This window comes from Alosa pseudoharengus, unplaced genomic scaffold (genome assembly GCF_046254945.1).
Source record: "Alosa pseudoharengus isolate Yale_2024_CS ecotype anadromous, Long Island Sound unplaced genomic scaffold, YU_APseudo_1.1 YU_APseudo_1.1_scf_21, whole genome shotgun sequence".
In the NCBI taxonomy this organism is placed as follows: domain Eukaryota; kingdom Metazoa; phylum Chordata; class Actinopteri; order Clupeiformes; family Clupeidae; genus Alosa; species Alosa pseudoharengus.
This window is the reverse complement of record NW_027468674.1, coordinates 6,399,882-6,425,437: the sequence shown is the minus strand read 5'-3', so window position 1 is coordinate 6,425,437 and position 25,556 is coordinate 6,399,882. Positions and strand designations below refer to the sequence as shown.

Genomic DNA, 25,556 nt, shown 5'->3' with positions numbered 1-25,556 from the left:
GACATTATAATGGGGGTGTTACAATCTCGGTTTTAAGTTGAAAATCGATCGAAATGACAAATCTCGAACTTCGAAATCAAACGTAGAATCAACGATGCAGCCGCACCCCCAATATCACGTCCAGCATGCATGCTAAGAGGGACACACACACACACACACACACACACACAAAGGGGCGTAACGTGTGGCGTGTCAACATTATCTTATCTCCCCAAACTTAATGCCACAGCCACTAAAAATAAAACTTCAGCCTTATTAGAACCCCGTCCTGTTTCTCTGAAATGACCAGTGTGTTCATTCATTCACATCATTTAACGTTAAGGCTAGCCCACGTCCAGCTGTTGTTTGACCTAAGAGGGAAAAACACACACAAGCAAGTTGAAGTGTGACGCGTCAACATCAGGCATCTATCTCATCAATCTAGAAGCTGCAGCCACACACGCCAAAGTCAAACCACCTCATGCTTCTCTGAAATCCCCCATGTGGAAGTATTTTTCATAAGTTCATTCATTCCCATCAGTTACACTAACTTAGGCTAGGCTACTCGACTTTAGGTGTGAAGTTGTAAATGAAGTCCAAAATGACTTTATGCATTACTTGCTGTAGCCAACAGCTAGAGCTACTAGGCAGCTAGAGTATTACACTCTGGGGGCATGAACATATAGGTTCATGTTTTTTTTTTCTTTTTTTCTAAATAGTCGGAATCTTTCTTTAAAAAGCATTGGGCAAAATGAAGAGTGTTAAATGAATAGCTGTTGATGTGTTAGGTCTATAATGACTACTGATAGTGATATATGTAAGGGCTGAGCTACACCAGGCACGTAACTGAAGCGTTCCGTTCGTGTTGCGTCTGCTGCAACAATTAGCTTCCACTATAGTGGAATAATGGAAGTAGCGACACCAGACGTGATAGCGGCGCGTTCGTTAGCTTCCACTATAGTCAATGGAAGTAGCGACACCAGATGTGATAGCGGCGCGTTCGTTAGCTTCCACTATAGTCAATGGAAGTAGCTACACCAGATGTGATAGCGGCGCGTTCGTTAGCTTCCACTATAATCAATGGAAGTAGCGACACCAGATGTGATAGCGGCGCGTTCGTTAGCTTCCACTTTAATAAATGGAAGTAGCTACACCAGATGTGATAGCGGCGCGTTCGTTAGCTTCCACTATAATCAATGGAAGTAGCGACACCAGATGTGATAGCGGCGCGTTCGTTAGCTTCCACTTTAATAAATGGAAGTAGCTACACCAGACGTGATAGCGGCGCATACGTTAGAAAAAAAAAAGACCATTCATTTAAAATGGATTTTACGCGTCGCAAACGGAACACTTCAGTTACACTTCAGAGTGTTAAATGAATAGCTGTTGATGTCTCTAATGACTGCTGATGGTGTTGTATAGAGTGTTAAATGAATAGCTGTTGATGTCTCTAATGACTGCTGATGGTGTTGTATAGAGTGTTAAATGAATGGCTGTTGATGTCTTTAATGACTGCTGATGGTGTTGTATAGAGTGTTAAATGAATAGCTGTTGATGTCTCTAATGACTGCTGATGGTGTTGTATAGAGTGTTAAATGAATAGCTGTTGATGTCTCTAATGACTGCTGATGGTGTTGTATAGAGTGTTAAATGAATAGCTGTCGATGTCTCTAATGACTGCTGATAGTGATATATAGAGTGTTAAATGCTGATAGTGATATATAGAGTGTTAAATTAATTGCTGTTGATGTGTTATGTCTCACTGACCTCTGCTGACCTCTCCCATCTCTGGCACAGTGCACGTGATGACCCCTCAGAAGCTCTCTGTGGATCCCCTGGCGGACGGCGGTCCCCGGCTGAGTTGGCACAGCCCCTACGAAAACTCCTCGTCTTTGGCCTCTGACCTCCTCTACCAGGTGACCTATGGAACCGCTGGCCAGGACTGGACGGTACGTAGCCTGCCCTCCCAAAGACTACAACTCCCATAATCCCCCCTCTTATCCATTTGTATATGGTGACGATACGTAGCCTGCCCTGCAAAGACTACAACTCCCATAATCCCCCCTCTTATCCATTTGTATATGGTGACGATACGTAGCCTGCCCTCCCAAAGACTACAACTCCCATAATCCCCCCTCTTATCCATTTGTATATGGTGACGATACGTAGCCTGCCCTGCAAAGACTCCCATACTCCCCCAGCTATTGCATGTGTGCTGATTGTTGGGTCTTATCGTGCGTTCCATTTATACATGGTGACGGCTTGTGACTTAACTTAATTTATCCCGTAACTTGTGAAATGACGTCACTTCCTTGTCGTAAAAACTCGCCGTGAACTGGGGGTCTTTCAATTTGTACAAAATCGTTCTCGATTGTGTGATGTCATAGACTGAAGTGTTCATTCTGCATGTGAAATTGTGCTCTCTGTTTACTTGTTTGTTTGATGACATCATCATCAGTGTTATAGTTTACTGTTGATATGTTTTCTTCAGTTGAAAACAGCTTTCAGTAAGATGCATGTTTACACATTACTGTACATAGACATGTGATTTACACATTATCTGAATTGATTAGACTAGGAACCTCATTTACATAAGTCACAGTACATAAACGTGTGATTTACACATTATCTGGATAGATTAGGGGAAATGCATTTCCGTTTTTTCTACCGGGAAGCTCATTTACTGTAAATTCATCAGTTTTGTTTTCTGATGTGTCCAACACTCAGATGTGTGCCAGTATTGACGTATCCTGAATTCACCAGTCATATGATGTCAGACGTCTGTGTGTGTGTGTGTGTTTGTTTGTGTGTGTGTGTGTGTGTGTGTGTGTGTGTGTGTGTGTGTGTGTGTGTGTGTGTTATCCATGTCTGTAAACCCACATCTATCACCTTATCAAACTCTCTGAAGCCACACACACACACACACACACACACTCACACACACGTCATTTCTCTGCAGTTCGAGAGTACTGTAAGTGCTCCGACCTGGTTGTGGATTCCAGGGAGAGATAAGAGTCCTAGTTCTTACAGGGCCGTGTGGTGTGGTGTGTGTGTCTGTGTGTGTGTGTCTGTGTGTGTGTGTGTGTGTGTGTGTGTGTGTGTGTGTGTATGTGTCTGTGTGTGTGTGTGCGTGCGTGTGTGCGTGCGTGTGTGTCTGCGTGTACGTGTGTGTGTAGAAGGCCATGCGGCGTGGTGTGGTGCTGTGTGATGTGGTGTGTGCGTATGTGATGGACTGATGAAGGATGATACTGCGCGGGCGGTAGCTTTGATGTGGACCGCTGATATGCCTCCTATCTCCCTCAATCACTCTCTCTCTTCCTCCCTCTCTCTCTCTCTTCTGCTCTCTCTTTTCCTTTCTCTCTCCCTCCCTCCATCTCTCTTCCTCCCTCTCCCTCCCTCCCTCCCTCTCTCGCTGTGTGGAGCACTTTGGGTCAATTCTGTTAAATGTGCTATAGAAATAAAGTTGACTCTCTCTCTCTCTCTCTCCCCCTCTCTTTCTCTGTTCCTCCCTTACACAGACACTCCACAGCAATTGCACTGCGCACCACATCAAAGGGGAAACCTTGTTGCCCGGGCGACAGTATGAAGCCAAGGTGCGAGCTCGTGCGGGTCCATGGCAGTGGAGTCAGTGGAGCCCCCTGGTGGCTTGGAAGACTAAGGAAGGTGTGTCTGATGAGCCTCACTCCAGGGCTCCTCACAGTAAACATACCCGACCAGTATTCATTATTCAGTTACTGATTCATTTTTTTATAACTTGCTTTATTACTTCATTCCTTAATTTTTTTGGAGTTGATGATTTGTATTTGATGGTTTATTTTGCGTCTTATTCTGCTTTCTTTAGAGTTGGCTCCCTCTGATTTTCAGTGTGTGATTGACAGCTTTTCCATGGTAACGTGTGGGTGGAAGCTGAAGAGAGAGCATGCTCAATTCCTCAAATACAGCCTGAGCTGTTACCACTTCTCCAACAACACGTGAGTTATTTATATTGCCATGGTCATGGTATATGTGTGTGTCTGTGTGTGTGTGTGTGTGTGTGTGTGTGTGTGTGTGTGTGTGTGTGTGTGTGTGTGTCACGCAGTGGTAAACTGCAGATGTTTCCTTTTTAGGATGTCTTTAATGAGCATATATCTCATATATCTCAAATATCTGTTCTCTCTTTTTCTCTCTATTTCTCTCTCTCTATTTTGGTCTTTTCACTTCCTCCTTGTGCCCCATTCTCTTCCTCTTTTGCTCACAATCTCACAAACACACTCTTTTCTTTCTTTCTTTTCTTGTTATTTCACACTCTCAATCTCTCTCTTCTTCTGTCTTTCTCTTTTGTCTTTCCACCTTTTCTCTTTTTTCTTTCTCTATCACTCCCTCTCCTCTCCTCCTCTCTCTCTCTCTCTCTCTGTGTGTTAGACGTGTGCCATGTTGTCTAAACCCTGGCTTGACCTCTGACCCCAACTCTGCGGTGCTGGACTTCAGTTGCTTCCTCGGTGTCTCTGACCTGCAGGACCTAAGAGTCGAGCTGACCCCTACAGAGGTTTCCAAAGACTTCCCATCCTGGAAGAACAGTGAGTGCTCTCTCTCACTCTCTCTCTCACTCCCTCTCTTTCACACACTCTCTCATTCTCTCTCTCTCTCTCTCTCTCTCTCTCACTTCCTCTTAGTCTATTTCTTCCTTTCACTATTTCTCTTGTTTTACTCTCCTGCTTTCTCTTTCTCGTACACTTACTCTTTCTATCTTTCTCATTCTTTTCGTTCAGACAGTCTATATGTCTGTCTATCTTTTATACTCAGTCTCAAAGCACTGCCTGTTGTCGTACTGTCTCTATCACTTCCTCTCTCTCTCTCTCTCTCTCTCTCTCTCTCTCTCTCTCTCTTTTCAAACACACATCTGATGTGTCCGCCTCTGTCTAGGTCTCAGGCCTAAGACAATGCTGCCACCTAGTGTTGAAACAGGAGAACAGACCCAGTGAGTTTAGTTCTGAATGCTAAATTCTAAGATGATGTCATAATGCTGCAGTCAGTGGACAACACACTTATAAGGTACAGGGGGGGAGGGGGGGGGGGTGCGCTGTAGTGTAAATGGCAACAGCGCCCATACCACATTCAACTCCTGGGTCCTAGGGGATCTGGGTTCATTTCCTGATCCCAATGTTTCTCATATATTGACTTATTTGTGGCGGCCAACCACAATATCAACATTGACCACCACACAATGATTTTCCAGGTTGTACTAAATTGTGCTTAAATCTGGTTAGCATCATAACCACGCTGCGATAATTTGTTAAAAACTGTTGCATTCAAGTTAATTCTGCAAACCTACCACCACAAATAGAATTCAATTCTGTGGGAAACACTGGATCCTATTCCCACCTCATGTCTCTCTCTCTCTCACTTGCTTTCTGTCACTCTGGCACCCGCCCAATCAGGCAGCACTGGTCGGGTCCAGTTTGATGAGTGCTGATGTGTGTGTTCTGGTTCTGTCCAGTCCAGCCTCCGTCTCCCCCCAGCTTCCGTGTGGAGGTGAAGGACGAGGGCTGGGTTCTGCGCTGGGACCGTCCCAATGTCCAGCCCAACGTCAAGCTCTGCTACAAGCTGCGCTACAAACCCGAGGTGAGAGTCTGAAGCAGCCAGAGCACTTTGTCAGCTGTGAATATGTGTATATATATATGACAAATAAGACATTCGTATTGCCAAAGCAGTCATAGAAAGTATGGAGAGAACAACATGGAATAAGACACAGAAATAAAACTAGGTGTCTATGTGTAGACATAAGTGTACACTATACTATATCTATATGTATATGTGTGTTTGTGATGCCTGTGTGTTTGTGTGATAGCATTGTGCATTGCTATCCTACATAGAAGTCGCAATATAGTTAAAGTCTGATTGATTGATTGATTGATTGAGATGCCAAGGTAGAGATGACTGTGTATAGATTGCGGAGTCTTTAGAAGCCTCATGTGTGCTCATAACTCCCATAATTCCTCTGGGCCGCAGGAGACTGACGAGTGGAAGACCATCTCCCTCTGTGCCACCTCCACGTCCTTTTCCGGAAACCAGCTCCTCCCCGACACCCCTTACGTTGCCAGCGTCCAAGCCGTGCTGGACGAATCGGCCACCTATGCTGGAATCCCCTCTGCCTGGTCCGCAGCTGTGGAATGGAAGACACCTACAGGTAATTGACCTTTGCTCTCTCACCTTTGACCTCAGAGTCAATGGGGAGACTCTGTTGAATAAAGGGAAGTGCTGCAGGTGTATCCATGAGCAGAGTCATGAATTGAAAAGTGCCCCTGTGTTGGGTCTTTACACAGTAAAGTAAAAAACCTGAACACACACACACACACACACACACACACACACACACACATACACACACACACAATTGAAAAGTGCCCCTGTGTTGGGTCTTTACACAGTAAAGTAAAAAACCTGAACAACACACACACACACACACAATTGAAAAGAGGCCCTGTGTTGGGTCTTTCCACAGTAAAGTGAAAAACCTAAACACAAACACACACACACACACACACAATTGAAAAGTGGCCCTGTGTTGGGTCTTTCCACAGTAAAGTAAAAAACCTGAACAACTCACGTCACGAAGAAAGATCCCAACATACCAGATACCTTCACTGCTGCTCCCACTGACAATGTGTTAACATGTGCGCACACACACACAAACACACACACACATTCATAAAAATATCTTAGGGAGCTACTGGTGTACGGACATGCATGCACATGCACAGACACACACACACACATACATAAATATTTCTTAGGGAGCTACTGGTGTACGGACACACACACACACATACATAAATATATCTTAGGGAGCTACTGATGTACAGACTTTTTTGTTGTTATTTCTGTGACTTTTCTTTGATCCAGCATCCTAAGTTTAGGTTACTTGGATGTGCATGCAAGTTTCAAATGTGTGTGTGTGTGTGTGTGTGTGTGTGTGTGTGTGTGTGTGTGTGTTGTCTTTGCAGCTGGCGTTTCTCCGGCCCTCATCTTGTATATCGCCGTGGCAGTGATTGTTGTGCTCCTTTTCATCTTCATGGTGGTCATGCTGCCGAAATGCCAAAAGTGATTACTGTCAACTCCATTATCCATACCCGTTAAGCACACACTTATCATTCAACTCCATTATCCATACCCGTCAAGCACACACTTATCATTAAACTCCATTATCCATACCCGTCAAGCACACACACTTATCATTCAACTCCATTATCCATACCCGTCAAGCACACACTTATCATTAAACTCCATTATCCATACCCGTCAAGCACACACACTTATCATTCAACTCCATTATCCATACCCGTTAAGCACACACTTATCATTCAACTCCATTATCCATACCAGTGAAGCACACACTTATCATTCAACTCCATTATCCATATTATCCATACCAGTGAAGCACACACTTATCATTCAACTCCATTATCCATATTATCCATACCAGTGAAGCACACACTTATCATTCAACTCCATTATCCATACCCGTCAAGCACACACTTATCATTCCATGCATGTTAATTATACAACATAACTAAATGTACTCATAGATACACACATAGATATAATCCAGATTTGTTTTTCATGAAAACAACTGCTACCCATTTTGATGATTAACCAAGTTATGTGTGTGTTGTTGTTATGTGTGTGTTGTTGTGTGTGCGTGTCTCTGTGTGTGTGTGTGTGTGTGTGTGTGTGTGTGTGTGTTTCTCCCTACAGGATGATGCAAGACTGGAAGCGGTCCATTCCATCTCCAACACACAGCAAAGTTTTGTCAGAAGTGATTAAGGTAAGGAAGGGGTGGCATCAGACACTACAGTCTTGGCTACATCACACTGGTGGCATTGTACGCATGGGGTTTAGCCTCGCTGCTAGCATTGTATGCATGGGGTTTAGCCTCGCTGCTAGCATTGTACGCATGGGGTTTAGCCTCGCTGCTAGCATTGTACGCATGGGCTTTAGCCTTGCTGCTAGGGGGCAGCTGTAGCCTACTGGTTAGGGCTTTGGGCTTGTAACTGAAGGGTTGCCGGTTCGATCCCCGACCAGTAGGAAAAATGTGTGTGTTGGTAAACCTCTCGACGCCTTAAGAGTAGTACTGGAGAGCTAGCAGCATGGGCTCTTAGCGTGATTGTCAGCGTGCTTTACTCCCGATCCGAGGTGCTATTCGTGGGTTTGAGTCTGGTCATGTGCAGAGCTGAGCCGTGCGGTTCAACACAATTCAGGTTCCTGAAACGCATATTTTCCAAAGCTGGGGATGTCATCAGTAAAAACAGCTGGTTAAGCCCAAGCACAGCAGAACAAATCACATTCTTAAAATAAAAACATTTGTATGTGAGTATTTGTACAGTTCTGCTTCTAAACAATGCATGTCTGTAATGTTGGTGTAGGAATTTGTATTGGCCACTAGATAGTAGTGTGTCAAAAGCTTTGAAGCATCAAACCAGTTTGGCTGTAGAAGCGTCCCTGTTTCAAAAACCTTGCTCGCCACATCCATATTGATAGCTAGACTGATTGGCTCCTTTGTAAGTTGTTGTTGAGCTAATGCCCTGATTGGTTCCTTTGTAAGATGTTCTTGAGCTAAATGCCCTGAATGGTTCCTTTGTAAGATGTTGTTGAGCTAATGCCCTGATTGGTTCCTTTGTAAGATGCTCTTGAGCTAATGCCCTGATTGGTTCCTTTGTAAGATGCTCTTGATGTAATGCCCCCCCCCTTCCTCTCTCTCTCTCCTGCAGAGGAAGGCCAGTGACTGGTTGTACGTGGTCAATGAGAAGGAGAAGGTGTCCATGTGCACTATACAGGACCAAGAGGACACTCGCTCCCGACTCAGGTGAGGACTGCAGCTATCATGCCATGACAGACATCGCAAAGGACTAAGTATAGTATGTATAAGTACAGTATATATACTCTTTTGATGCCTGCATTTATCCCAATCCGTGAATTAGTGAAACACACTGCACACGGTGTACACACACTGAGGTGAAGTACACACTAATCCCGGCACAGTGAGCTGCCTGCAACAACAGCAGCGCTTGAGGAGCAGTGAGGGGTTAGGTGCCTTGCTCAAGGGCACTTCAGCCATGGCCTACTGGTCGGGGTTCGAACCGGCAACCCTCCGGTTACAAGTCCGAAGTGCTAACCAGTAGACCACGGCTGCCCCTTACTAGGTAGCATAAATTCAATTCAATTCAATTCAGTTCAGTTCAAGAGAGAGCAGTTCAAGGGGCTCAGAGCCCAATCTGTGGATGGTAGGACTGGGATAGATTATTACAGTGAAAAACAAATGCAACATTTAGCAGCTGATTTAGAAGATGGTCTGTGTGCTTGGTTTTATTAAGAGAATATTTTTAATAATTTACAAAAACAAACTAGCTGCAAACAATAGCAACACACTCACACTCATAAACATACACACACACACAACCCCCCCCACACACACACACACACATAAACACATAAACACACACACACATAAACCCACACACACACTTGTGGTCAGTGGCTGAGAGTGTGAGTTTGTTTGTTTGTTTGTAGTTCCTGTAAGGAGCATCTGTGGTCCTGCACCGATGACGACGGTGACCGAGACTCCCTCCAGCTGGTGACGTACCACACCGGCTCCACCATCGGGGGGCGCTCTGGGCCGCTGGACAGCTCCGGCATGAGCTTCAACGGGCCCTACATCTTCTTCCGCAAGGAGTCCGGCCCGTCCAGCTCAGAGTCCGACGCGGGCAGCTGCGGCTCGTCTTCGGGCCCCGCGTCCCCGTCCTCGTCCTCGTCCAAGAGCCTGATGTCCCCCGTCTCGGATGTGTCCTTCCTGTCCTCGCTGTCCGAGGTGCCCGGCGGCTATGTGGCCACCCTGCAGATGTGCGTGCACGCGGAGGAGGGTGCTGCCGCCGCGCCGGACGATGCCCCGGACCCCCCCGAAGCCCTCGAAGTCGCTCAGGACCCCGGCGAAGGTGACTGCTCGCCGCGGCTGCCGCCGTCCTGGCACAGCCCGTCCACTGAGGCGGGGGCGCCGCACTCTCTACCGGCGGACCGACCGCCGGCCTACGCGCTGCAGCCGCCTGCTCTCCACACCGTGGTGCTCCCGCGGCCCTCGGGCTACTGCGCGCTGCCCAGCCTTGACCTCAGCGGCTGGGCCGCCGCCTGCTCCTCCTCCCCCCCTGCTACACCTCCTGCTCCAGAGACCACCGCTGGAGCACCCGCAGTCACAGCGCCGCAGTCCTGCACACGGCCACCAGGGGGCGAGCAGGGGGGCGCCAGCGGGGAGAGGTGCCACTATGTCCGACTGAAGACGGGATGCACCGCGCTCCAATCAGATTTAACGGAGTGGTAGCCCACTGTCCAATCAGATTGCAGGATAGGACAACCACCTGATCGCTAGCTTGAGGATTGGATCCGTTACTGAAGTGTGGCTGAAGACACCGTCCAATCAGATGTGAGACTGGACAACTAGCTGTCCAATCGGTCAGCAGAACACAAAGCCAATCCAGCAGCTAAGTCAAAGTCCTTTTAGGCAAGTCCCTCCACTCGGCGGCCATATTGCAACGCTTTTTGGGCACTTATCGGGCATCTATTTCAGCAGATATGCGCGTGCGCAAGGCTTCACGACACCAATCTTGCTTCAGCAGCGAGATCACAAAACATGATTGGTACGATGTCTTCACAACACACCACATGATTGGCTCAATGTATTCACATGTCGGCGTTTTGCCGCGGAAGGTGTGGGATATGTGTAGACAACTGCCATATTAGCGTTACAAACTAATCCCATGCATTTCTATGGGGGATTTTTTGAGTGCTGTGTCTCTTCATTAGAAAGTCTCTGGCTAAGTCTGGTATTAGCATTAGCTTAGGCGAGCTAACAGTTTAGCGACGGCAGCTTAGACTTCAGAGGGCGCTGAAGCTTCCAGAACTGGCCAATAGGTGGCAGCATGGCTCCACTCTGCCCTGCTCATGATGACTCATTACGCTGATTTGAGTGACAGCTGTCAGTCAGCCGGTGAGAGGGACACTCCAGGCTGGTGCAGCTCCATGTGCTGTGGATTGTGTCTATACCAGAGCAGGCTCTTGTACAAAGGACCTCCTTTCCCTAGAAAGGATTCATGAACTCAACGGCACATACACACACACATACACTCATATTTAAAAGTGTATTTCACATATGCATAAATACGTATGCATATGTAATATACACATATTTAATCAAAACATATTTGTATTTAACTCACACATACACACACACAGTACAATGTAAGAAAGAAATAAGAAATGTTTAAAGACTCATCAGTTCACCTTGCACTTAATGGTTTCATTGATAATTAGTTATGGTTTGTTTGTTGATGATTTAATATGTGTAAATATAGTATATTTATTAGTTAATATGAAAAGTTATAATATTCATTGTTGATATTTGATATTGTTATTATTATTGATATTCTTATAATTTGTTATATTATGCTGATTGTAGGCTTTTATTTTACAAAAGAGTAATTTGTTATATTATGCTATTATGCTGATTGTAGGCTTTTATTTTACAAAAGAGTTTTATATATATATTATATATATATATATATATATATATATATATATATATATATATAAATTTCCATAAACTGTCAGTGGGCAATGACTGGCAGGCAAAGTCTACACAAAAATCTGCTCTATATTAGCTGTGATAGGCAGTGTGGCAGAGGCAATGTTTTATGTACCAATGAATGTCAAAGCCATATCTCTGAAAATATTTCAATTAGAAGATTCAAATGAATAATTTAAATGTGTGTGTGTGTGTGAAATAGAAATATGGTTTAATCTGTAAGTACATTAGATGCTGTCATTTGATAAGTCCATTTGTGCCTAACTTTGTGTAACTGCAAAACACGCTGTACAATTCCATGGATGGCCACTAGGTGTCAGTGTAGCCCTTGAGACAAATAGATTTAGGGTGATGAGAGCTGGCTTCCCATCCACTTGCTTACATAAAGAGTATATACATATAGAGTATATTTTGTGGGCTTATGTGTAAAGAGTATATTTTGGGGGCTTACGTGTAAAGAGTATATTTTGGGGGCTTACGTGTAAAGAGTGTAAAGAGTATATTTTGGGGGCTTTTTGCCTTCATAGGACAGTGACAGGAGGTGAGTGGGAGAGAGAGAAAGATGAGTGGGAAAGGGCTGTGGGGTGGATTCTGTGGGTACTAGAGGTGGATTCTGTGGATACTAGAGGTGGATTCTGTGGGTACTACAGGGTTCGTACACCTATTCCAAGATCAAATTCAAGCACTTTTCAAGCACTTTCAAGGTCAATTTTCAAGCTTTTCCAGCACTTTACAGCGGTGGCAAATGACATATTATACAAATATACTAACTCAAAATAATTTTCACGTTTTTATCATTTAGAGATGGTTTTAACAGACAAAATTGTGTTTCTTAATAGCAGGAAAATAAATTAAAGGAAAACTTAAAAATGTGTCACCTGTCTGGAAGTAGACTTTGCTTGCTATCTAACTGGCTGAGTCAATATACCGAAAAAAAATAAAAAAATAAATAAAACATTAAAAAAATAAATAAAATAAGAAAAGAAAATAAATCACTCAACAAATAACTATTCTTTGCTGAATATGTGAACTCAAACTAATGATAAGGCTGCTCTTTCATGACAGTCAAGACTGATTATGTCGGTAGGCTAGCAATGCGGAGATGTGACGTTGGGTGACGTAAAGATGACTGAGTTGTCATATAATTGGATAAATTTAACTTCTTGCCAAACGGCACGATATGCACATATGCATGGTGTTTTAATGTCTTTCCACTTGTAGGGCCTATTAAATTTAAAATTAAATAAAATTAAAATTAGGGCATTAAACCACAAAACTGAGCTTAAGTTTGAGACATGACCAAGCCAGGATTCAAATACCAAGGTCATGGGTGTTGATAGAAATGTTGCCCCCCGCAAAATACTATGGGGGTTCGGGGGCATTTTAAAAATTTAAAAATAACCCCTTAAATGATGACTTGGTGAATATTGCGGAAACTAATAGATACGTTTACATAAATATAATTTATACATTTATACATACATAAATCACACTTAGAAATACAGCCTATTAGGCATATGGTACATTTATAAAAGAGCAAAGTAGCCTATATATGCCTATGAAAGACTTAACCATAGAGGGCTGTAATGTAAAGGCGATCATGATTATTTTGCCGTATGACGTAGAAACATTTGTTCAGTTTATAACATGTTTTGTTTATAACTTAAACCAACACACCTTTCCACGATATTCTACTTTTTTAGATGCACCTGTATATTCCAAGAGCATTTCTCCAATTGGTTTTGAGGATATTTATACTGATCTCTGCTCCATCTTTAATTAAGAATGCTCTGCTTCTCCTCATCAGAGTAGTGAATGTTGCATTTATAAATTGCAGGGTCATAGGCTGCGGAGCTTGTACCTTCTGACACAGTGAGTGTCATGTCTCTCACTCACGTGAGGGCCCTTTGCCTATTATTTCCCTCCCTTCTCCTAACTCTTTCTCCTCATTTCCACCTTTCTGCCTGATTTCCCTTCTCCCGTCTCCTGTGTAAATAACTGACCGATAATCAATATCATGCTTAGATAATATCCATATAAATATCTACTATTATCTACTATTTAGGCTACTATCAGTGCAGGTTAGCTAGCTGCAACTCCACTGAATTTCAGCATAACATTTTGAGTAGGCCTTGAAGTCAGCCTTTGTTCAGGTCTGACGATTATTTATTTTGGACAATGGATTTGTGGGTATTGAAGTTTATTTGAGCTGCGTGAGACACTGTGTTGTGTCGTTAGTTAGGACATAGCTCCGCGATAGCAGTCAACTCTACTTTCGTTTTGACATGTCAGAGGTAGCCTATATCTACAACTACATGTTGCGTGACGCTGCGTTGATGCAAGGATAATTGTCTTGTCGGCTATTTTTAGTTAATGAATAAAACGAAATTTGAAGAAAGAAAGGTGACCTCTATGGTAGATACGGCCATGACTGGTGCGGTTTTGCATTCACATGCCATAAAGTTTCGTCTCCCTCTTCAACCTAACTTTTTCCTTGTCTTCCAATGATTGGAGCCAAGTAGCCTATGTTAGCTTTAATGGCGACCTAGCTAGCAATGCATACATGGCGACCTAGCTAGCTAGCAATGCATACCCTAGGCCTACATGATTTCTGTTCAGCAGTCCGAAATAGCTGTTTTCTAACCAACGCTCATTGAAACGGCAACCTCACTTCATGTTGATGGTCATCTCCGACTGTGTGCAGGGGGCGTTGTCACGCATGAAAACAGACTGGCAGATCCATAGACTGGGCAGATCAGTCACATAGCCTACGCAGATCGGTGCGCAACCGAGGACCATGGCGGAGAAGTTTTAATTTTAAACTCTCCGACGTTCTGCATCTAATAAGCTAACTATTCTGTCAGATAGCTATTTGTGTCAAAAGAAATACACTTACAATTTTAAGCATTTTCAAGCACTTTATCCGAAATGCAAGCACTTTTCAAACCTTGAAAACGCAACATTAAAATTCAAGGATTGTCAAGGATTTCAAGCACCCGTACGAACCCTGGTACTAGAGGTGGATTCTGTGGGTGGATTCTGTGGGTACTAGGTGTGGATTCTGTGGGTACTAGAGGTGGATTCTGTGGGTACTAGAGGTGGATTCTGTGGGTACTAGAGGTGGATTCTGTGTGGGTACTAGAGGTGGATTCTGTGGGTACATGGACCCAAAGGTATGTATGGACACTGCCACAGCTCCATCTCATTTGCATATCTAGTCATGTTCATGTGCTGGAAGTTGCTTTGGGTAAAAGCCTCTGCCGCATATTATAAACATAAACATATCTTAAAGGTGCTGTAAGCGATGCTGGATATTCACTTCTGTTGACTTTCAAACAAAACAGAGAGCTAGCTCATCCTCCCCCTCCCTCCCGTGCTGCTCCTGTGCAATTGAAACTCTTCTAAACACGCATCTCGTCTCTGATTTGCTGGAACAGTTTATTATGTTTTTATGGGCTAGGTTTGCCCAGGTTGTTTTTGTTACCGTTTTTGGAGCCTGGGCTGTCCACAGAGATCACGTTTGTTTACAGTAATAATAATAATAATAATCTTTATTTATATAGCACTTTTCAAAACAAAGTTACAAAGTGCTGTACAATATCAACATAAATGAAAATGCAAATAAGACATAATAATATAACAATCAAATAATATATACTAATTCAATTAGAACTTAACATAAATTAGAAAAAGGAAAATAAACTTACACTGAAATAAAACTTACTGAAATAAAACTTGACACTGAAATAAAACTTAGGATACTGGAATAAAACTTGACACTGAAATAAAACTTACTGAAATAAAACTTGACACTGAAATAAAACTTACTGAAATAAAACTTAACACAGTGTATTCAAGACACACACAGCTAGCGGTTGGTTAGGTGATGTTTGCTGTAAGTGACATAAAACAAGCCTGAAAAACATGTGGCATCGCTTGGAGCACCTTTAAGTGCAAATAAAACACACATCTACACATGGGCAGGAATGATTTTATCCAAATAAATCTGATTCCATCAACCACAGTATTTATTATCTGTCGGGCTCCATTTGCCTTATTCACCCGGCGGCCAGAACGAGGCTACAGGGTACACTTGCCATTACACCTCAGTCCAGCAGATGGTGGTAATGCACTCCGTTTGATAACTGCCAAAAAAACCTTACTGAAGAAGAAGAACAGACCAGCGAACCCTTCTTTTTCGGGGTGGTGGCTAGAGGGGATACAGCTAAGGGTTAAGGTTAGGGTTAGGGTTAGGTTACTTCCTGTCCTGATACTGTTTATTTCTATGGAGATTTCACTGGAGATTTCACTATCTGTTACGTTACTTCCGTTCTTAGCTGTATCCCATCTAGCCACAACCCTTTTTCGGTGACCTACAGTATATGACCGCCGCTTCACTGTGCGGCAGTCTTAATAACTATTAACAGTAATGCTTAGAGTAGCCTGATCCTTTGTCTATACACACATTTTAAACCTTCTTTCCCAACATTCTCTATGTAGCTTACTGTACTGTGGTTACTAAGTTTACAGTAAGCTAAATTATATTACAAGTTTTCTAATCCCTATGAACAAACTGCTTACTGCATAATAAAGGATAACCAAACAATACTTGACTGGTCATATTTTATTTGCAGAATGAACAAGACAAAAGGAACAGATAGCTTACATGACATTGGAGTTTTCCCTCCAGTAAATGCCACTGAATGTAGCCCAATATTAATGCCATAATGTGCTTAAGTCATCATTTCAGAATTCGTAACATACTCTGCTCTACTGTCACTTTACATAAATATTTTTTACTTGAGAACATTATTTGTAAGACAGGCAGGGAAATGGCTAAATATGGTTTGCTTTAATTGTGATATAGTCTAAGCTCACCTTGTCTCAAATCCAAAAGAGGATGAGTGATCCACTCCCTGGTGTGACAGTTTCTGAAACTGTGGGCCATGTGTTTCACAATGTTAAGATCTGCTTCTACTAAATCTGACATAACTATATTCTCCTGAGACCCAACCCATAGACCTATGTCCTCTGTAGTGGACATCAGTTGTAGATGCGTACCCTTTGAGCTATTCTATCAATTCCTGTGGTCTTTTAAAGAGGACATCCTGGGCTTTCTAATGATATATCATGTGATTGGCTGCTTGCTGGAAACCTCCTCTTTCTTTTTCTCAGAAATGACATCAAAACAAGTACATTTTATGGAAGAAGGAGAGATAAGTCAAATATTGTCTTTTTATTAAGCATTTATTATGATGGTGATATATGTTGTTGTTAATGAAAATGTCAGGAATCATATGATTAATTTTGAAAGAAGTGAAGTTATTTACATTTTGAAATAAAAGTGACTTTATGCATGCCCAATGTGCCTGAAGTTAACTTTTTTGGCCACCAGCCACTGTGGCAGGTGAATTTTGAAATCCACCTGCATTCTGAAGCCCTGTTCTTTTCTCCCACGCCGTTGTGTACCGGGGGAGAGGTGCTCTTTTCTCCCTTGAGACACTTTCTCCAATAATAAACTTGTTCTTGTAACGAAAGGCAATTGAAAATGTAGTGAAGTAAAGAGTAGATTATTGGCTCAAAAATGTACTTGAGTAAGACTAGAAGCACCAAAAGGAAAGTTGTCATTCCTGAAAAAAAAAATAGGCTACTTTTTTACTCACGCGCGTTACTTGTAACGCATTAGGCTACTACCCACCCCTGCAAAAGGATTTGATCTCGCTTTCTCCGAGCCATAGGCTACATCAGTGTTTCCCAAACTTTTTTTCTGGGGACCCACTTTTTAAAAGTGACAGACCATCGCGACCCATCTCACTTCAGATCTAACATGCAACCTGCATGCAATCATATTGTTTTAGGCCACAGATTCTCAAACTTTTCTTGGGGGTATTCTTGCATGCTACGCAGTCGTCACTCTTCAGCATAGTAAGCTGTTCCTATATTTCTAAAGAGAGATGTTGTAGGCTACGTTATGCGGGGTGCATCTCCTCCTCATACATCTGACTTATCAATGTCTAGTTGTTGACATTGGTGTCTGGTCTGTTCTGTACCCTATAGGGGGGTTTAATCTTGCTGCTCTCTCTGCCTTAGACTTTCCATGTTTGCACATGGAAGGGCAGGGGGCTCCCAGAACAGAGCCATACCGCCAAATGAAACATCATGCATTACCAATAGCAATCAACCTTCTTGACAAAGTGGTCCTGACTGAACTTTACATTTCATCTGACATGCATTATGAAATTTAATTGGGAAATGAAAATATCCAGGTAAAATAAAATATATTCCAGACTTTTCAAGGGACCTCTCTCCCCTTGGACCCCTTTAATCAGTAGTGGTATTACCCCCAGTCCGACACCCCTGGTCATGTTTACGGTCTTCCCATGCAGGGGCTGAAATGATGGGTCATTTTTCCCAGCCCAACTCTCTCAACAGGGAAGAGTGTTGACTCTTGAGGATTATGAAGAACAACTTTTTCTCAGAAGACCCACAAGAGCGCAGGGCATCGAACACACATCTCATCTTGCGCTGGTCAGTGAGTTCTGCTTTGATGTTGATGTATTGTTCTGTTTTGATGATGTCTTTTGTCAGCATCTCATCTAATAGAGGCATCACATTGGTCACCCTCTGAATGAGCTCTGGCATTTTGTCTTTGAGGAACTCTGCTTCATCTACTGTGCGAGTATTGTCCTGCTGAGGTTTCTTCAAATATTCAGTTATCTGGACTTCTGCTTGATAGACTGGCTGTTGCTCCACAGAGGTTTGGATGTTGACTGCCTCAAATGAGCTTGAGAATGTGGACTCAGGAACTTCAGTAGAGGTGTTCACATTGTCCTGTTGGAGTTTCTTCCTGCAATCAGTTTCAAAGATCTCTGCTTGCCAGACTTTTCGTTTGTCTACAGAGCTGAGGAGTTCCATTTTGAAATCCACAGCCTCCCTCATGTGCAACTCAAAGAAGTTGGGAGGGATGGAGCTACATATGAGGCTTAGGTCATCTGGATTGATACTGGAGTTGCAGTTGGTCTGTAAGACATAGAACTCCTTCATCTGCAGAGGTCTCACAGGCCGGGGCTTGGGGAGTATGTGGCCTCTCAATTTTTTCTCCTCTTCTTCCAGTAACTTTCTATGGTGGGCGTCCCCTGGCAGGAGGTATGTGCGGAACGTGCGGAAAGTAGGCAGTGATGTGTTGCTTAGATAGACCTGAACATCTGCATGGATCTCAACCAGCTTCTCCCTCTCTTCCTCCTTACCAGGAAAGATGAGAGATTTCAGAGAGTAGAAAATCCCAAGAAGAGAAAAAGAGGGTTTAACCAGCCTGGCATGGAAGCGACTCAGCTCACACTTCTCTATCAACACTCCACTGTCCTGCTTATGCAGAACCTCCACAGCATCCTTCAGAGAAGACTGGCTACCTCCCAAACAGAGGAAATGTGGCAAGTGAATCTCCTCCAGCTCTCCTGAGATGAGCTTGATGTCCATTGAAGGGCCAGCTGGTCTGTACTGCATGTCGGGCAGCTCATCAGCCAAGAGATGCCAGTCTGTGAAGCGGTACTGCAGGGTGACTGGACCAGCACATGTCCAGCGCAGACCATCTCTCTGAGCACTGAGCACTGACTCTGAGCACTCATAGCTCCCTGCAGGAGAGCTCAGGCTGTAGGTGGAGACGCTCTCCTCTGTGAAGACTTCAGGCTTCACCAGGACCCAGTGGCTGGAGTCTGGAACTTCACCACAGGATTCACAGCTCCTCTGTGTGGCATCATTGTGGTGATCCTCCCTTTAAAACACACACACACACACACACACACACACACACACACACAGAAAAAGCAATGGCAAATTTCTCCCTCGAAACACTGGTCGGGTGAAGGTGATTTAGTGTATTTCCCATGCATTACCATGGAATGTTGATGTTATTGCAGAATATACTGTGTTATGCCTTGCAATAAATATCAATATCACAGCCACATGTTTTGTTTTGCCATATCGGCGGCAGAAACAACACGTCACAGTTGACGTCACAGTTGGTGAATTAATAGTCTAATGTTAACCGTGACAGTTGGTGAATTAATAGTCTAATGTTAACCGTGACAGCTGGTGAATTAATAGTCTAATGTTAACCGTGACAGCTGGTGAATTAATAGTCTAATGTTAACCGTGACAGTTGGTGAATTAATAGTCTAATGTTAACCGTGACAGTTGGTGAATTAATAGTCTAATGTTAACCGTGACAGTTGGTGAATTAATAGTCTAATGTTAACCGTGACAGTTGGTGAATTAATAGTCTAATGTTAACCGTGACAGCGAGTGGTGTCTAACATTAGGCTTTATCACCTAAGACTCTTACATGCATGCTGCTAACTGCTGCTAACTTTGCCTGTCTAACTAATTTTATCTTCGCGATTGACTTTGTTGTGATAAGAATAAACTAGTTAATTTGCATGCATGAGTAGCCTATTGAACCTAATTTGCAGTGTGGTGTTGATAATTCTAACGTTTAGTGAACACCAAGCTGAACCGTCATTCTGTGCATCAACAATCTTGGATTGTTCTGATTCAAGTAGCCTAGCCTATAGAGTCTCCGTTGTGCTCATGCTCTGTGTGTGTGTTATGTCATCTTGGTTAATGTTAAAGTTGTCATAATAATAAAACAATGTCAACCTGATATTACAAATGACATAAAAAAGACACTTAATGACATACACATTCTTAAAGGCTCCTTAATGTTCATGACAGGTGTCATGTTATGGATAAGACTGTCAGGTCAGTCTTATACACACCCCTTCAAATAAAGTGTTACCAAAAAGTCTAGCATAACCTCTGGTGTGTGTGTGTGTGTGTGTGTGTGTGTGTGTGTGTGTGTGTGTGTGTGTGTGTGTGTGTGCGTGGGGGACAGACACAGCGAGTGTGTGTGCCATTGTCCACCAGACTGACGTGTGAGTGTCCAGAGAGAGCAGCTGTGCTCCTGGGTCCTGCTGGGCTTTGTCTCTGAGGTGCAGCTCTGCAGCATCTGAGTGGGAGCTGCTAGCAGAGGCTGCTGCTGCTGCTGGACTCTTCTTTAGGAAGGTACCATCATCCACCCTAGAAGACAAATGATTAGTCACATTAGTTTTTCAAGATTGCACACTATAAACACACACACACACAGACATCCTATCTCACACACGACACACACACACACACACACACACACACAATTAACTCCACACACTAAATTTCATACTGTAATTCGTTCAGTCAACACATTAGAGCTGCAGCCAACGATGATTTTAGATAGATAGATACTTAAATGATCCCCAAGGGGAAATTCAAGGTCTCAGTAGCATACAGACATCACACACAACATGCACTTACAGCAGAGAAAGTAATATAAGTATATATAAAAAAAAAACACTGCAAAATAAAGACAGTAGAAGATAAAGAATACTAAAATACTAAATATACTAAATAAAACTAAATCAAATATCCACATAGTGTGCTTAAGGATGATCAAGCATGAGGCACTTGCAGTGACTGAGCCTGTGATTCCGTGTGCATGGTAAGGTGCTCTATGAGAGTGAGTTTTATGGTGATGGTGCAAATGAGTAAGTCCAACAGTGCAACAGTGCAAGAATAACGTCTAGAGACCAGCATAAAATAAATATGGACATATAAGAGAATAATGTAGACAAGGTAATATAAACAACTATATCAGTGATATAGGGTTACAGCCATTGGTCAAGTATTCAGTATAAAGTATTAAGTATTGAGTACAACCACAATCCAGGCTGTGGGAGTCGACTAATCTGTCAATTATTTTTTCGATTAGTCAATGATTATTTCCGACACGCCCACCATCCCTGCTTCTTATGGTCTGGCTTCCTGGGTCTGGGCTCCAGTGCATGTTTTACCTCACCTGTCTGGGCTCCAGTGCATGTTTTACCTCACCTGCTCAAGTCTACACCCCACAAATGTCACCCTGTTGTCCAGTCTCTGCCTCTACATAACATAAATGCCCATAGTAGATTCAAATAATGACTCATGAACCAGATTAATATGACACTTAAACTTAATAGGTTAATCAAATGTATTTGTAACATTTTAAATAAATTCATTTAATAATAGGCCATACAAATTAAAGTCCAATTAGCCTAGTTTGTTAAACGAAAATATAATGTGCAAGTAAGCCAATAATGGGCTTTGCACTACGAAAATAGAAAGATCAAAACAGAAAGCTGTATTAGGTGTATTAGGCTATCACAAATTGAAGGCCATCATAGGCCCCCAGTTCATCACGGCATGCTAAATGCAGAATACACTTGTTGTATTATTAACATGAACAAGGCCTAGGCTAGTCCTATAATTCACTGTTCTATTTCACTTAACACATCAGCTATTACTGTATGATAGTGTTCACATGGGCTAAATTATCCTTGAGACCTTCTTTTCCGACAGGTAAACTAACATAAACACTACTAACATATAGCCAGTTGGCACAAATGCATCGGTCATTGAAACAGTTATTTTCTCATCTGGAGTAACGTTAGATCACCGCTCCAGAAAGAAAAAACATTTTAATATGATAAATAAATGGTTTGGTTTGTTTTGACAAGCAGCGTGTCAGGTCGAGTGCCGTGGCTGAGTTGAGAGGTGGCATATTCTACCTTACGAACAACAGAACTGGCCACAGCGGAAGGACGCACAAACCGTTGCGTAGCAACAAGCCGGTTGACTGGAAAGTAGTCTGGCTGAGTTCGCAGGACAAATTTGAAGATCTTTCCAGATCATCTTTGAACAGGACGATTAGGACTTTATCTAGACTGGTAAACTAACATAAACACTACGAGACGGCCTAACATATAGCCAATTGGCACAAATTCATCGGTCATTGAAACAGTTATTTTCTCATCCGGAGTAACGTTAGATCACCGCTCCAGGGTGCTTGCATTTGATATGTAAGGGATAACGGCCGCCGAGGTGTCCTGTTATATGGAATTAATGGACGAGGGCAAGTGGCAAAGAACTCCCCGACGCGCAGCGGAGTTGCCTCCGCCCGAGTCCATTAATTCCGTATAACTGGACACACCTCGAAGGCCGTTATCCCGCTTATCACCCGGTTGCCACTGTAATGCAAAGGAAACACGCGGTTCCGTTTAAAAAGCTCACTAGTTCAGCTTGTTGTACAACTTTCGTTGGCCCTATAACAGCGATAGCATGGACAGTTAGCTTGTTTACAGTTGATTCCATTGTTGGAAGCCTGTCTGCAGGCTCAACCGTCGTCCTACTATCGTTGTTATAGTAACCATTCATAAGCATTGATATGGAACGGCGATTAAACTTTTTTTACCAGATCTACTTCATAGGTGTATTCAGAATTAAAAGCCACCCTTTCTTATTTTTCGTATTTCTTCTCTCTGGGTGATAAGTTCATATATACCATCGCACTGCCGTGAAATGACAGTTCTGCTTTACGGAGTCTGAATTACGGAGTTTGTTGGAAAGTTCTGGCCTCACCTTCACTTCACTGCTTCTCACTCCGTTGCGCCATCATCCATACGCTATTGAACATTTGCATGGAGTAGCAAAGACTTTATTATCATAGCCCTTTCAGGTTGCCTTTAACAATACGACTCGTCGACAATACAATTCTCGACGTTCGACGTTGTCGACAAATCGTTGCAGCCCTACAACACATTCATCTCTCACTCACACATACTGTACACACACACACACACGCACACACATATCACAGGGAGCCCCTAGTATACACACACACACACTATACTTGATTTCTGATGAATACACATATATTGTACCTATAACTATACAACACTCACAGACACAAACAAAAAAACACTGCATTTCATCATCATGCACTCATCACAGGGAGCCACTGACACACACATACACAAACAATCAAAGACTGCCACACACACACAGAAACACACACACATGGACACACACAAACTAGAGATGCGCGGTTCGCGGTTACAGCCACGGACTCCGCGGTTAAACCGCGGATCGGGCAGATGACGTGAAGAAATATAATATTTTAATTAAATTCGGGCGGGTGGCAGTTGAACCAATCAAATGAAAAAAATATAGCCTATACATTGTTAAATTGTGTTACCTACATCCGAAAAAAACGAGCACACTTTGAAATAGTCAAATTTTCATCAGGCAGTTTGGCCTAGTTGCTTCTATGAATGCTGCTTTGTTTATCTATCAGAGACGGTGTTGCGGAATTGGTGTACTCCGATGTTTCACTGAGCAACCCCTCACGCATGCACACACACACACACACACACACACTAAAGGTAACAAAGTTTAAATTAAGTAGCCTATCGTAGCCTACCAGCATGTTTTTCTCTCCAGTGTGCAATTAGAAAGTAGAATAGGCTACAGTGCAAGTTGACCGATGATTCATCTCCCATGTCGTGTCTCGTTGCAGAGCCTTGGTAGGCCACTAAGCAAATCTGCAACCTATGAGCCCAGCTGCCAGTATTGGAGGAGGCCTAAACATCTCGTAGATGAGACTGACTGGGTTATTTTGTTTCGATATTATATAAAAAACACATAGTCATTTTAGCCTACCATTCAGGGAATAGGCATTTAAAAGGGAGACAGATGATGGTGTGATATGACTCAGAACTGACATCGGGCAATGGCAGTGCGAGATGTTCAGAACGTAAGAGCTAAAACTTCTACAAGCTCAGTAACATCCACAGCGGAAAAAAGAATTTAAGAAAAATAGTCGGAAAACTTAGATGTGTAAGGCAAGCAAGCAAGTTGTTACTAAAAATGTAAACATGCACGTACGTGCACTGCTGTGCGGTGGGTTACAGTGCGTAAAGTAGCCTATAATGTGAATGACTTGTTATTTTTATTAAGGATTTCTTTCTTTTTGCAAAAAATAAAGTACAATAGGCATTAATTAGTAGGCTAAATAGCAGCATGTTGAAATGATGTGCTAAATTGCGTTTTTTATTACAATGACACAATTGTAGGCTACAGGCTGCGTTTTATTTGGAGACTTTTGCGAGACAGAGACTGAGTTTGCTGCTGATATTCTGGGGATAGGCTACAACATAGCCAATGTAGGACTTTAGCCTTTTAATATATTTGCTGCATTGGATCAGTCTTTCTAGAACAGGCAAGAGCTTTCTAGCCTCACGTCAGCAGCACCACATCACCCATATACATTAAAACAACCAGCGGATGGCGGGCGGGTGCGGATTTGAAAATTGGTCAAAAAACGTTGGTGCGGATGGATGGCGGATGGATGATAAGTTTTGCTATGCGGTTACGGTTGAAATAATAGCCCATCCGCGCATCTCTAACACAAACACACACAACACACACACACACACACACACACTTGTGTACCTCACTCACTCATCGCTGGCTCCATCCCCACACACATACCGTATTTTCCGGACTATAAGTCACACTTTTTTTCATAGTTTGGCTGGTCCTGCGACTCAGGTGCAACATATTTCTGTAAAGGTTTTTTTCCTCTTCATGACACATTTTTTGACTGGTGCGACTTATACTCCGGTGCGACTTATAGTCTGGAAAATACGGTTTCTGTTATTGTGTGTTAAGACTCACACTAGTTTCTCCAGTTTGCACTGGGGAATCTTGAGGAGCTCTGAGAGGTACTGAATTCCTTCAAGCTCATTCTCACTCAGGTCCAGCTCCTTCAAACTGCAGGAGTTTGATCTGCCAGCTGACGCCATCACAGCACAGCTCTTCTCTGTGAGGAAACAATCAATGAGCCTGGAGAAACATAACACATCATGACATATCTGATTATTACACTCACATACTGTACTGTACCTCTAACTATACCTGACACACACACACACACTGCATTTCATCATCATTCACTCATCATAGGGAGCCATGGACTACTTTAACAATCAGAGAGCCACACACATTCATCACGGGTTGACATACACATACAAAAATGTACTATCACAGGGTATTACACAGA

General features: G+C 43.0%; 2 protein-coding genes across 4 annotated transcripts in view; one reads left to right on the top strand and one right to left on the bottom strand.

The window, feature by feature from the left end:
* The window catches only part of csf2rb (colony stimulating factor 2 receptor subunit beta), a 29,427-nt gene extending 17,941 nt beyond the window's left edge, over positions 1 to 11,486 (top strand). For both annotated transcript variants that reach the window (XM_076297738.1, XM_076297739.1), the window contains 10 exons: positions 1,777 to 1,928; positions 3,498 to 3,642; positions 3,821 to 3,950; positions 4,381 to 4,535; positions 5,456 to 5,580; positions 5,968 to 6,145; positions 6,963 to 7,059; positions 7,714 to 7,783; positions 8,727 to 8,821; positions 9,526 to 11,486. In XM_076297738.1, the coding sequence (XP_076153853.1) occupies positions 1,777 to 1,928; positions 3,498 to 3,642; positions 3,821 to 3,950; positions 4,381 to 4,535; positions 5,456 to 5,580; positions 5,968 to 6,145; positions 6,963 to 7,059; positions 7,714 to 7,783; positions 8,727 to 8,821; positions 9,526 to 10,327 (1,949 nt within the window). In that variant the 3' untranslated portion in view covers positions 10,328 to 11,486. The remainder of the gene's footprint in view (positions 1 to 1,776; positions 1,929 to 3,497; positions 3,643 to 3,820; positions 3,951 to 4,380; positions 4,536 to 5,455; positions 5,581 to 5,967; positions 6,146 to 6,962; positions 7,060 to 7,713; positions 7,784 to 8,726; positions 8,822 to 9,525) is intronic.
* A 5,329-nt stretch (positions 11,487 to 16,815) lies between these two features.
* Positions 16,816 to 25,556, bottom strand: part of LOC143137496 (NACHT, LRR and PYD domains-containing protein 1 homolog) — a 65,500-nt gene continuing 56,759 nt past the window's right edge. For both annotated transcript variants that reach the window (XM_076297728.1, XM_076297729.1), the window contains exons 11-13: positions 25,172 to 25,339; positions 20,516 to 20,662; positions 16,816 to 19,358 (exon numbers count right to left, since the gene is read on the bottom strand). In XM_076297728.1, coding sequence (XP_076153843.1) covers positions 17,990 to 19,358; positions 20,516 to 20,662; positions 25,172 to 25,339 — 1,684 coding nt within the window. In that variant the 3' untranslated portion in view covers positions 16,816 to 17,989. The remainder of the gene's footprint in view (positions 19,359 to 20,515; positions 20,663 to 25,171; positions 25,340 to 25,556) is intronic.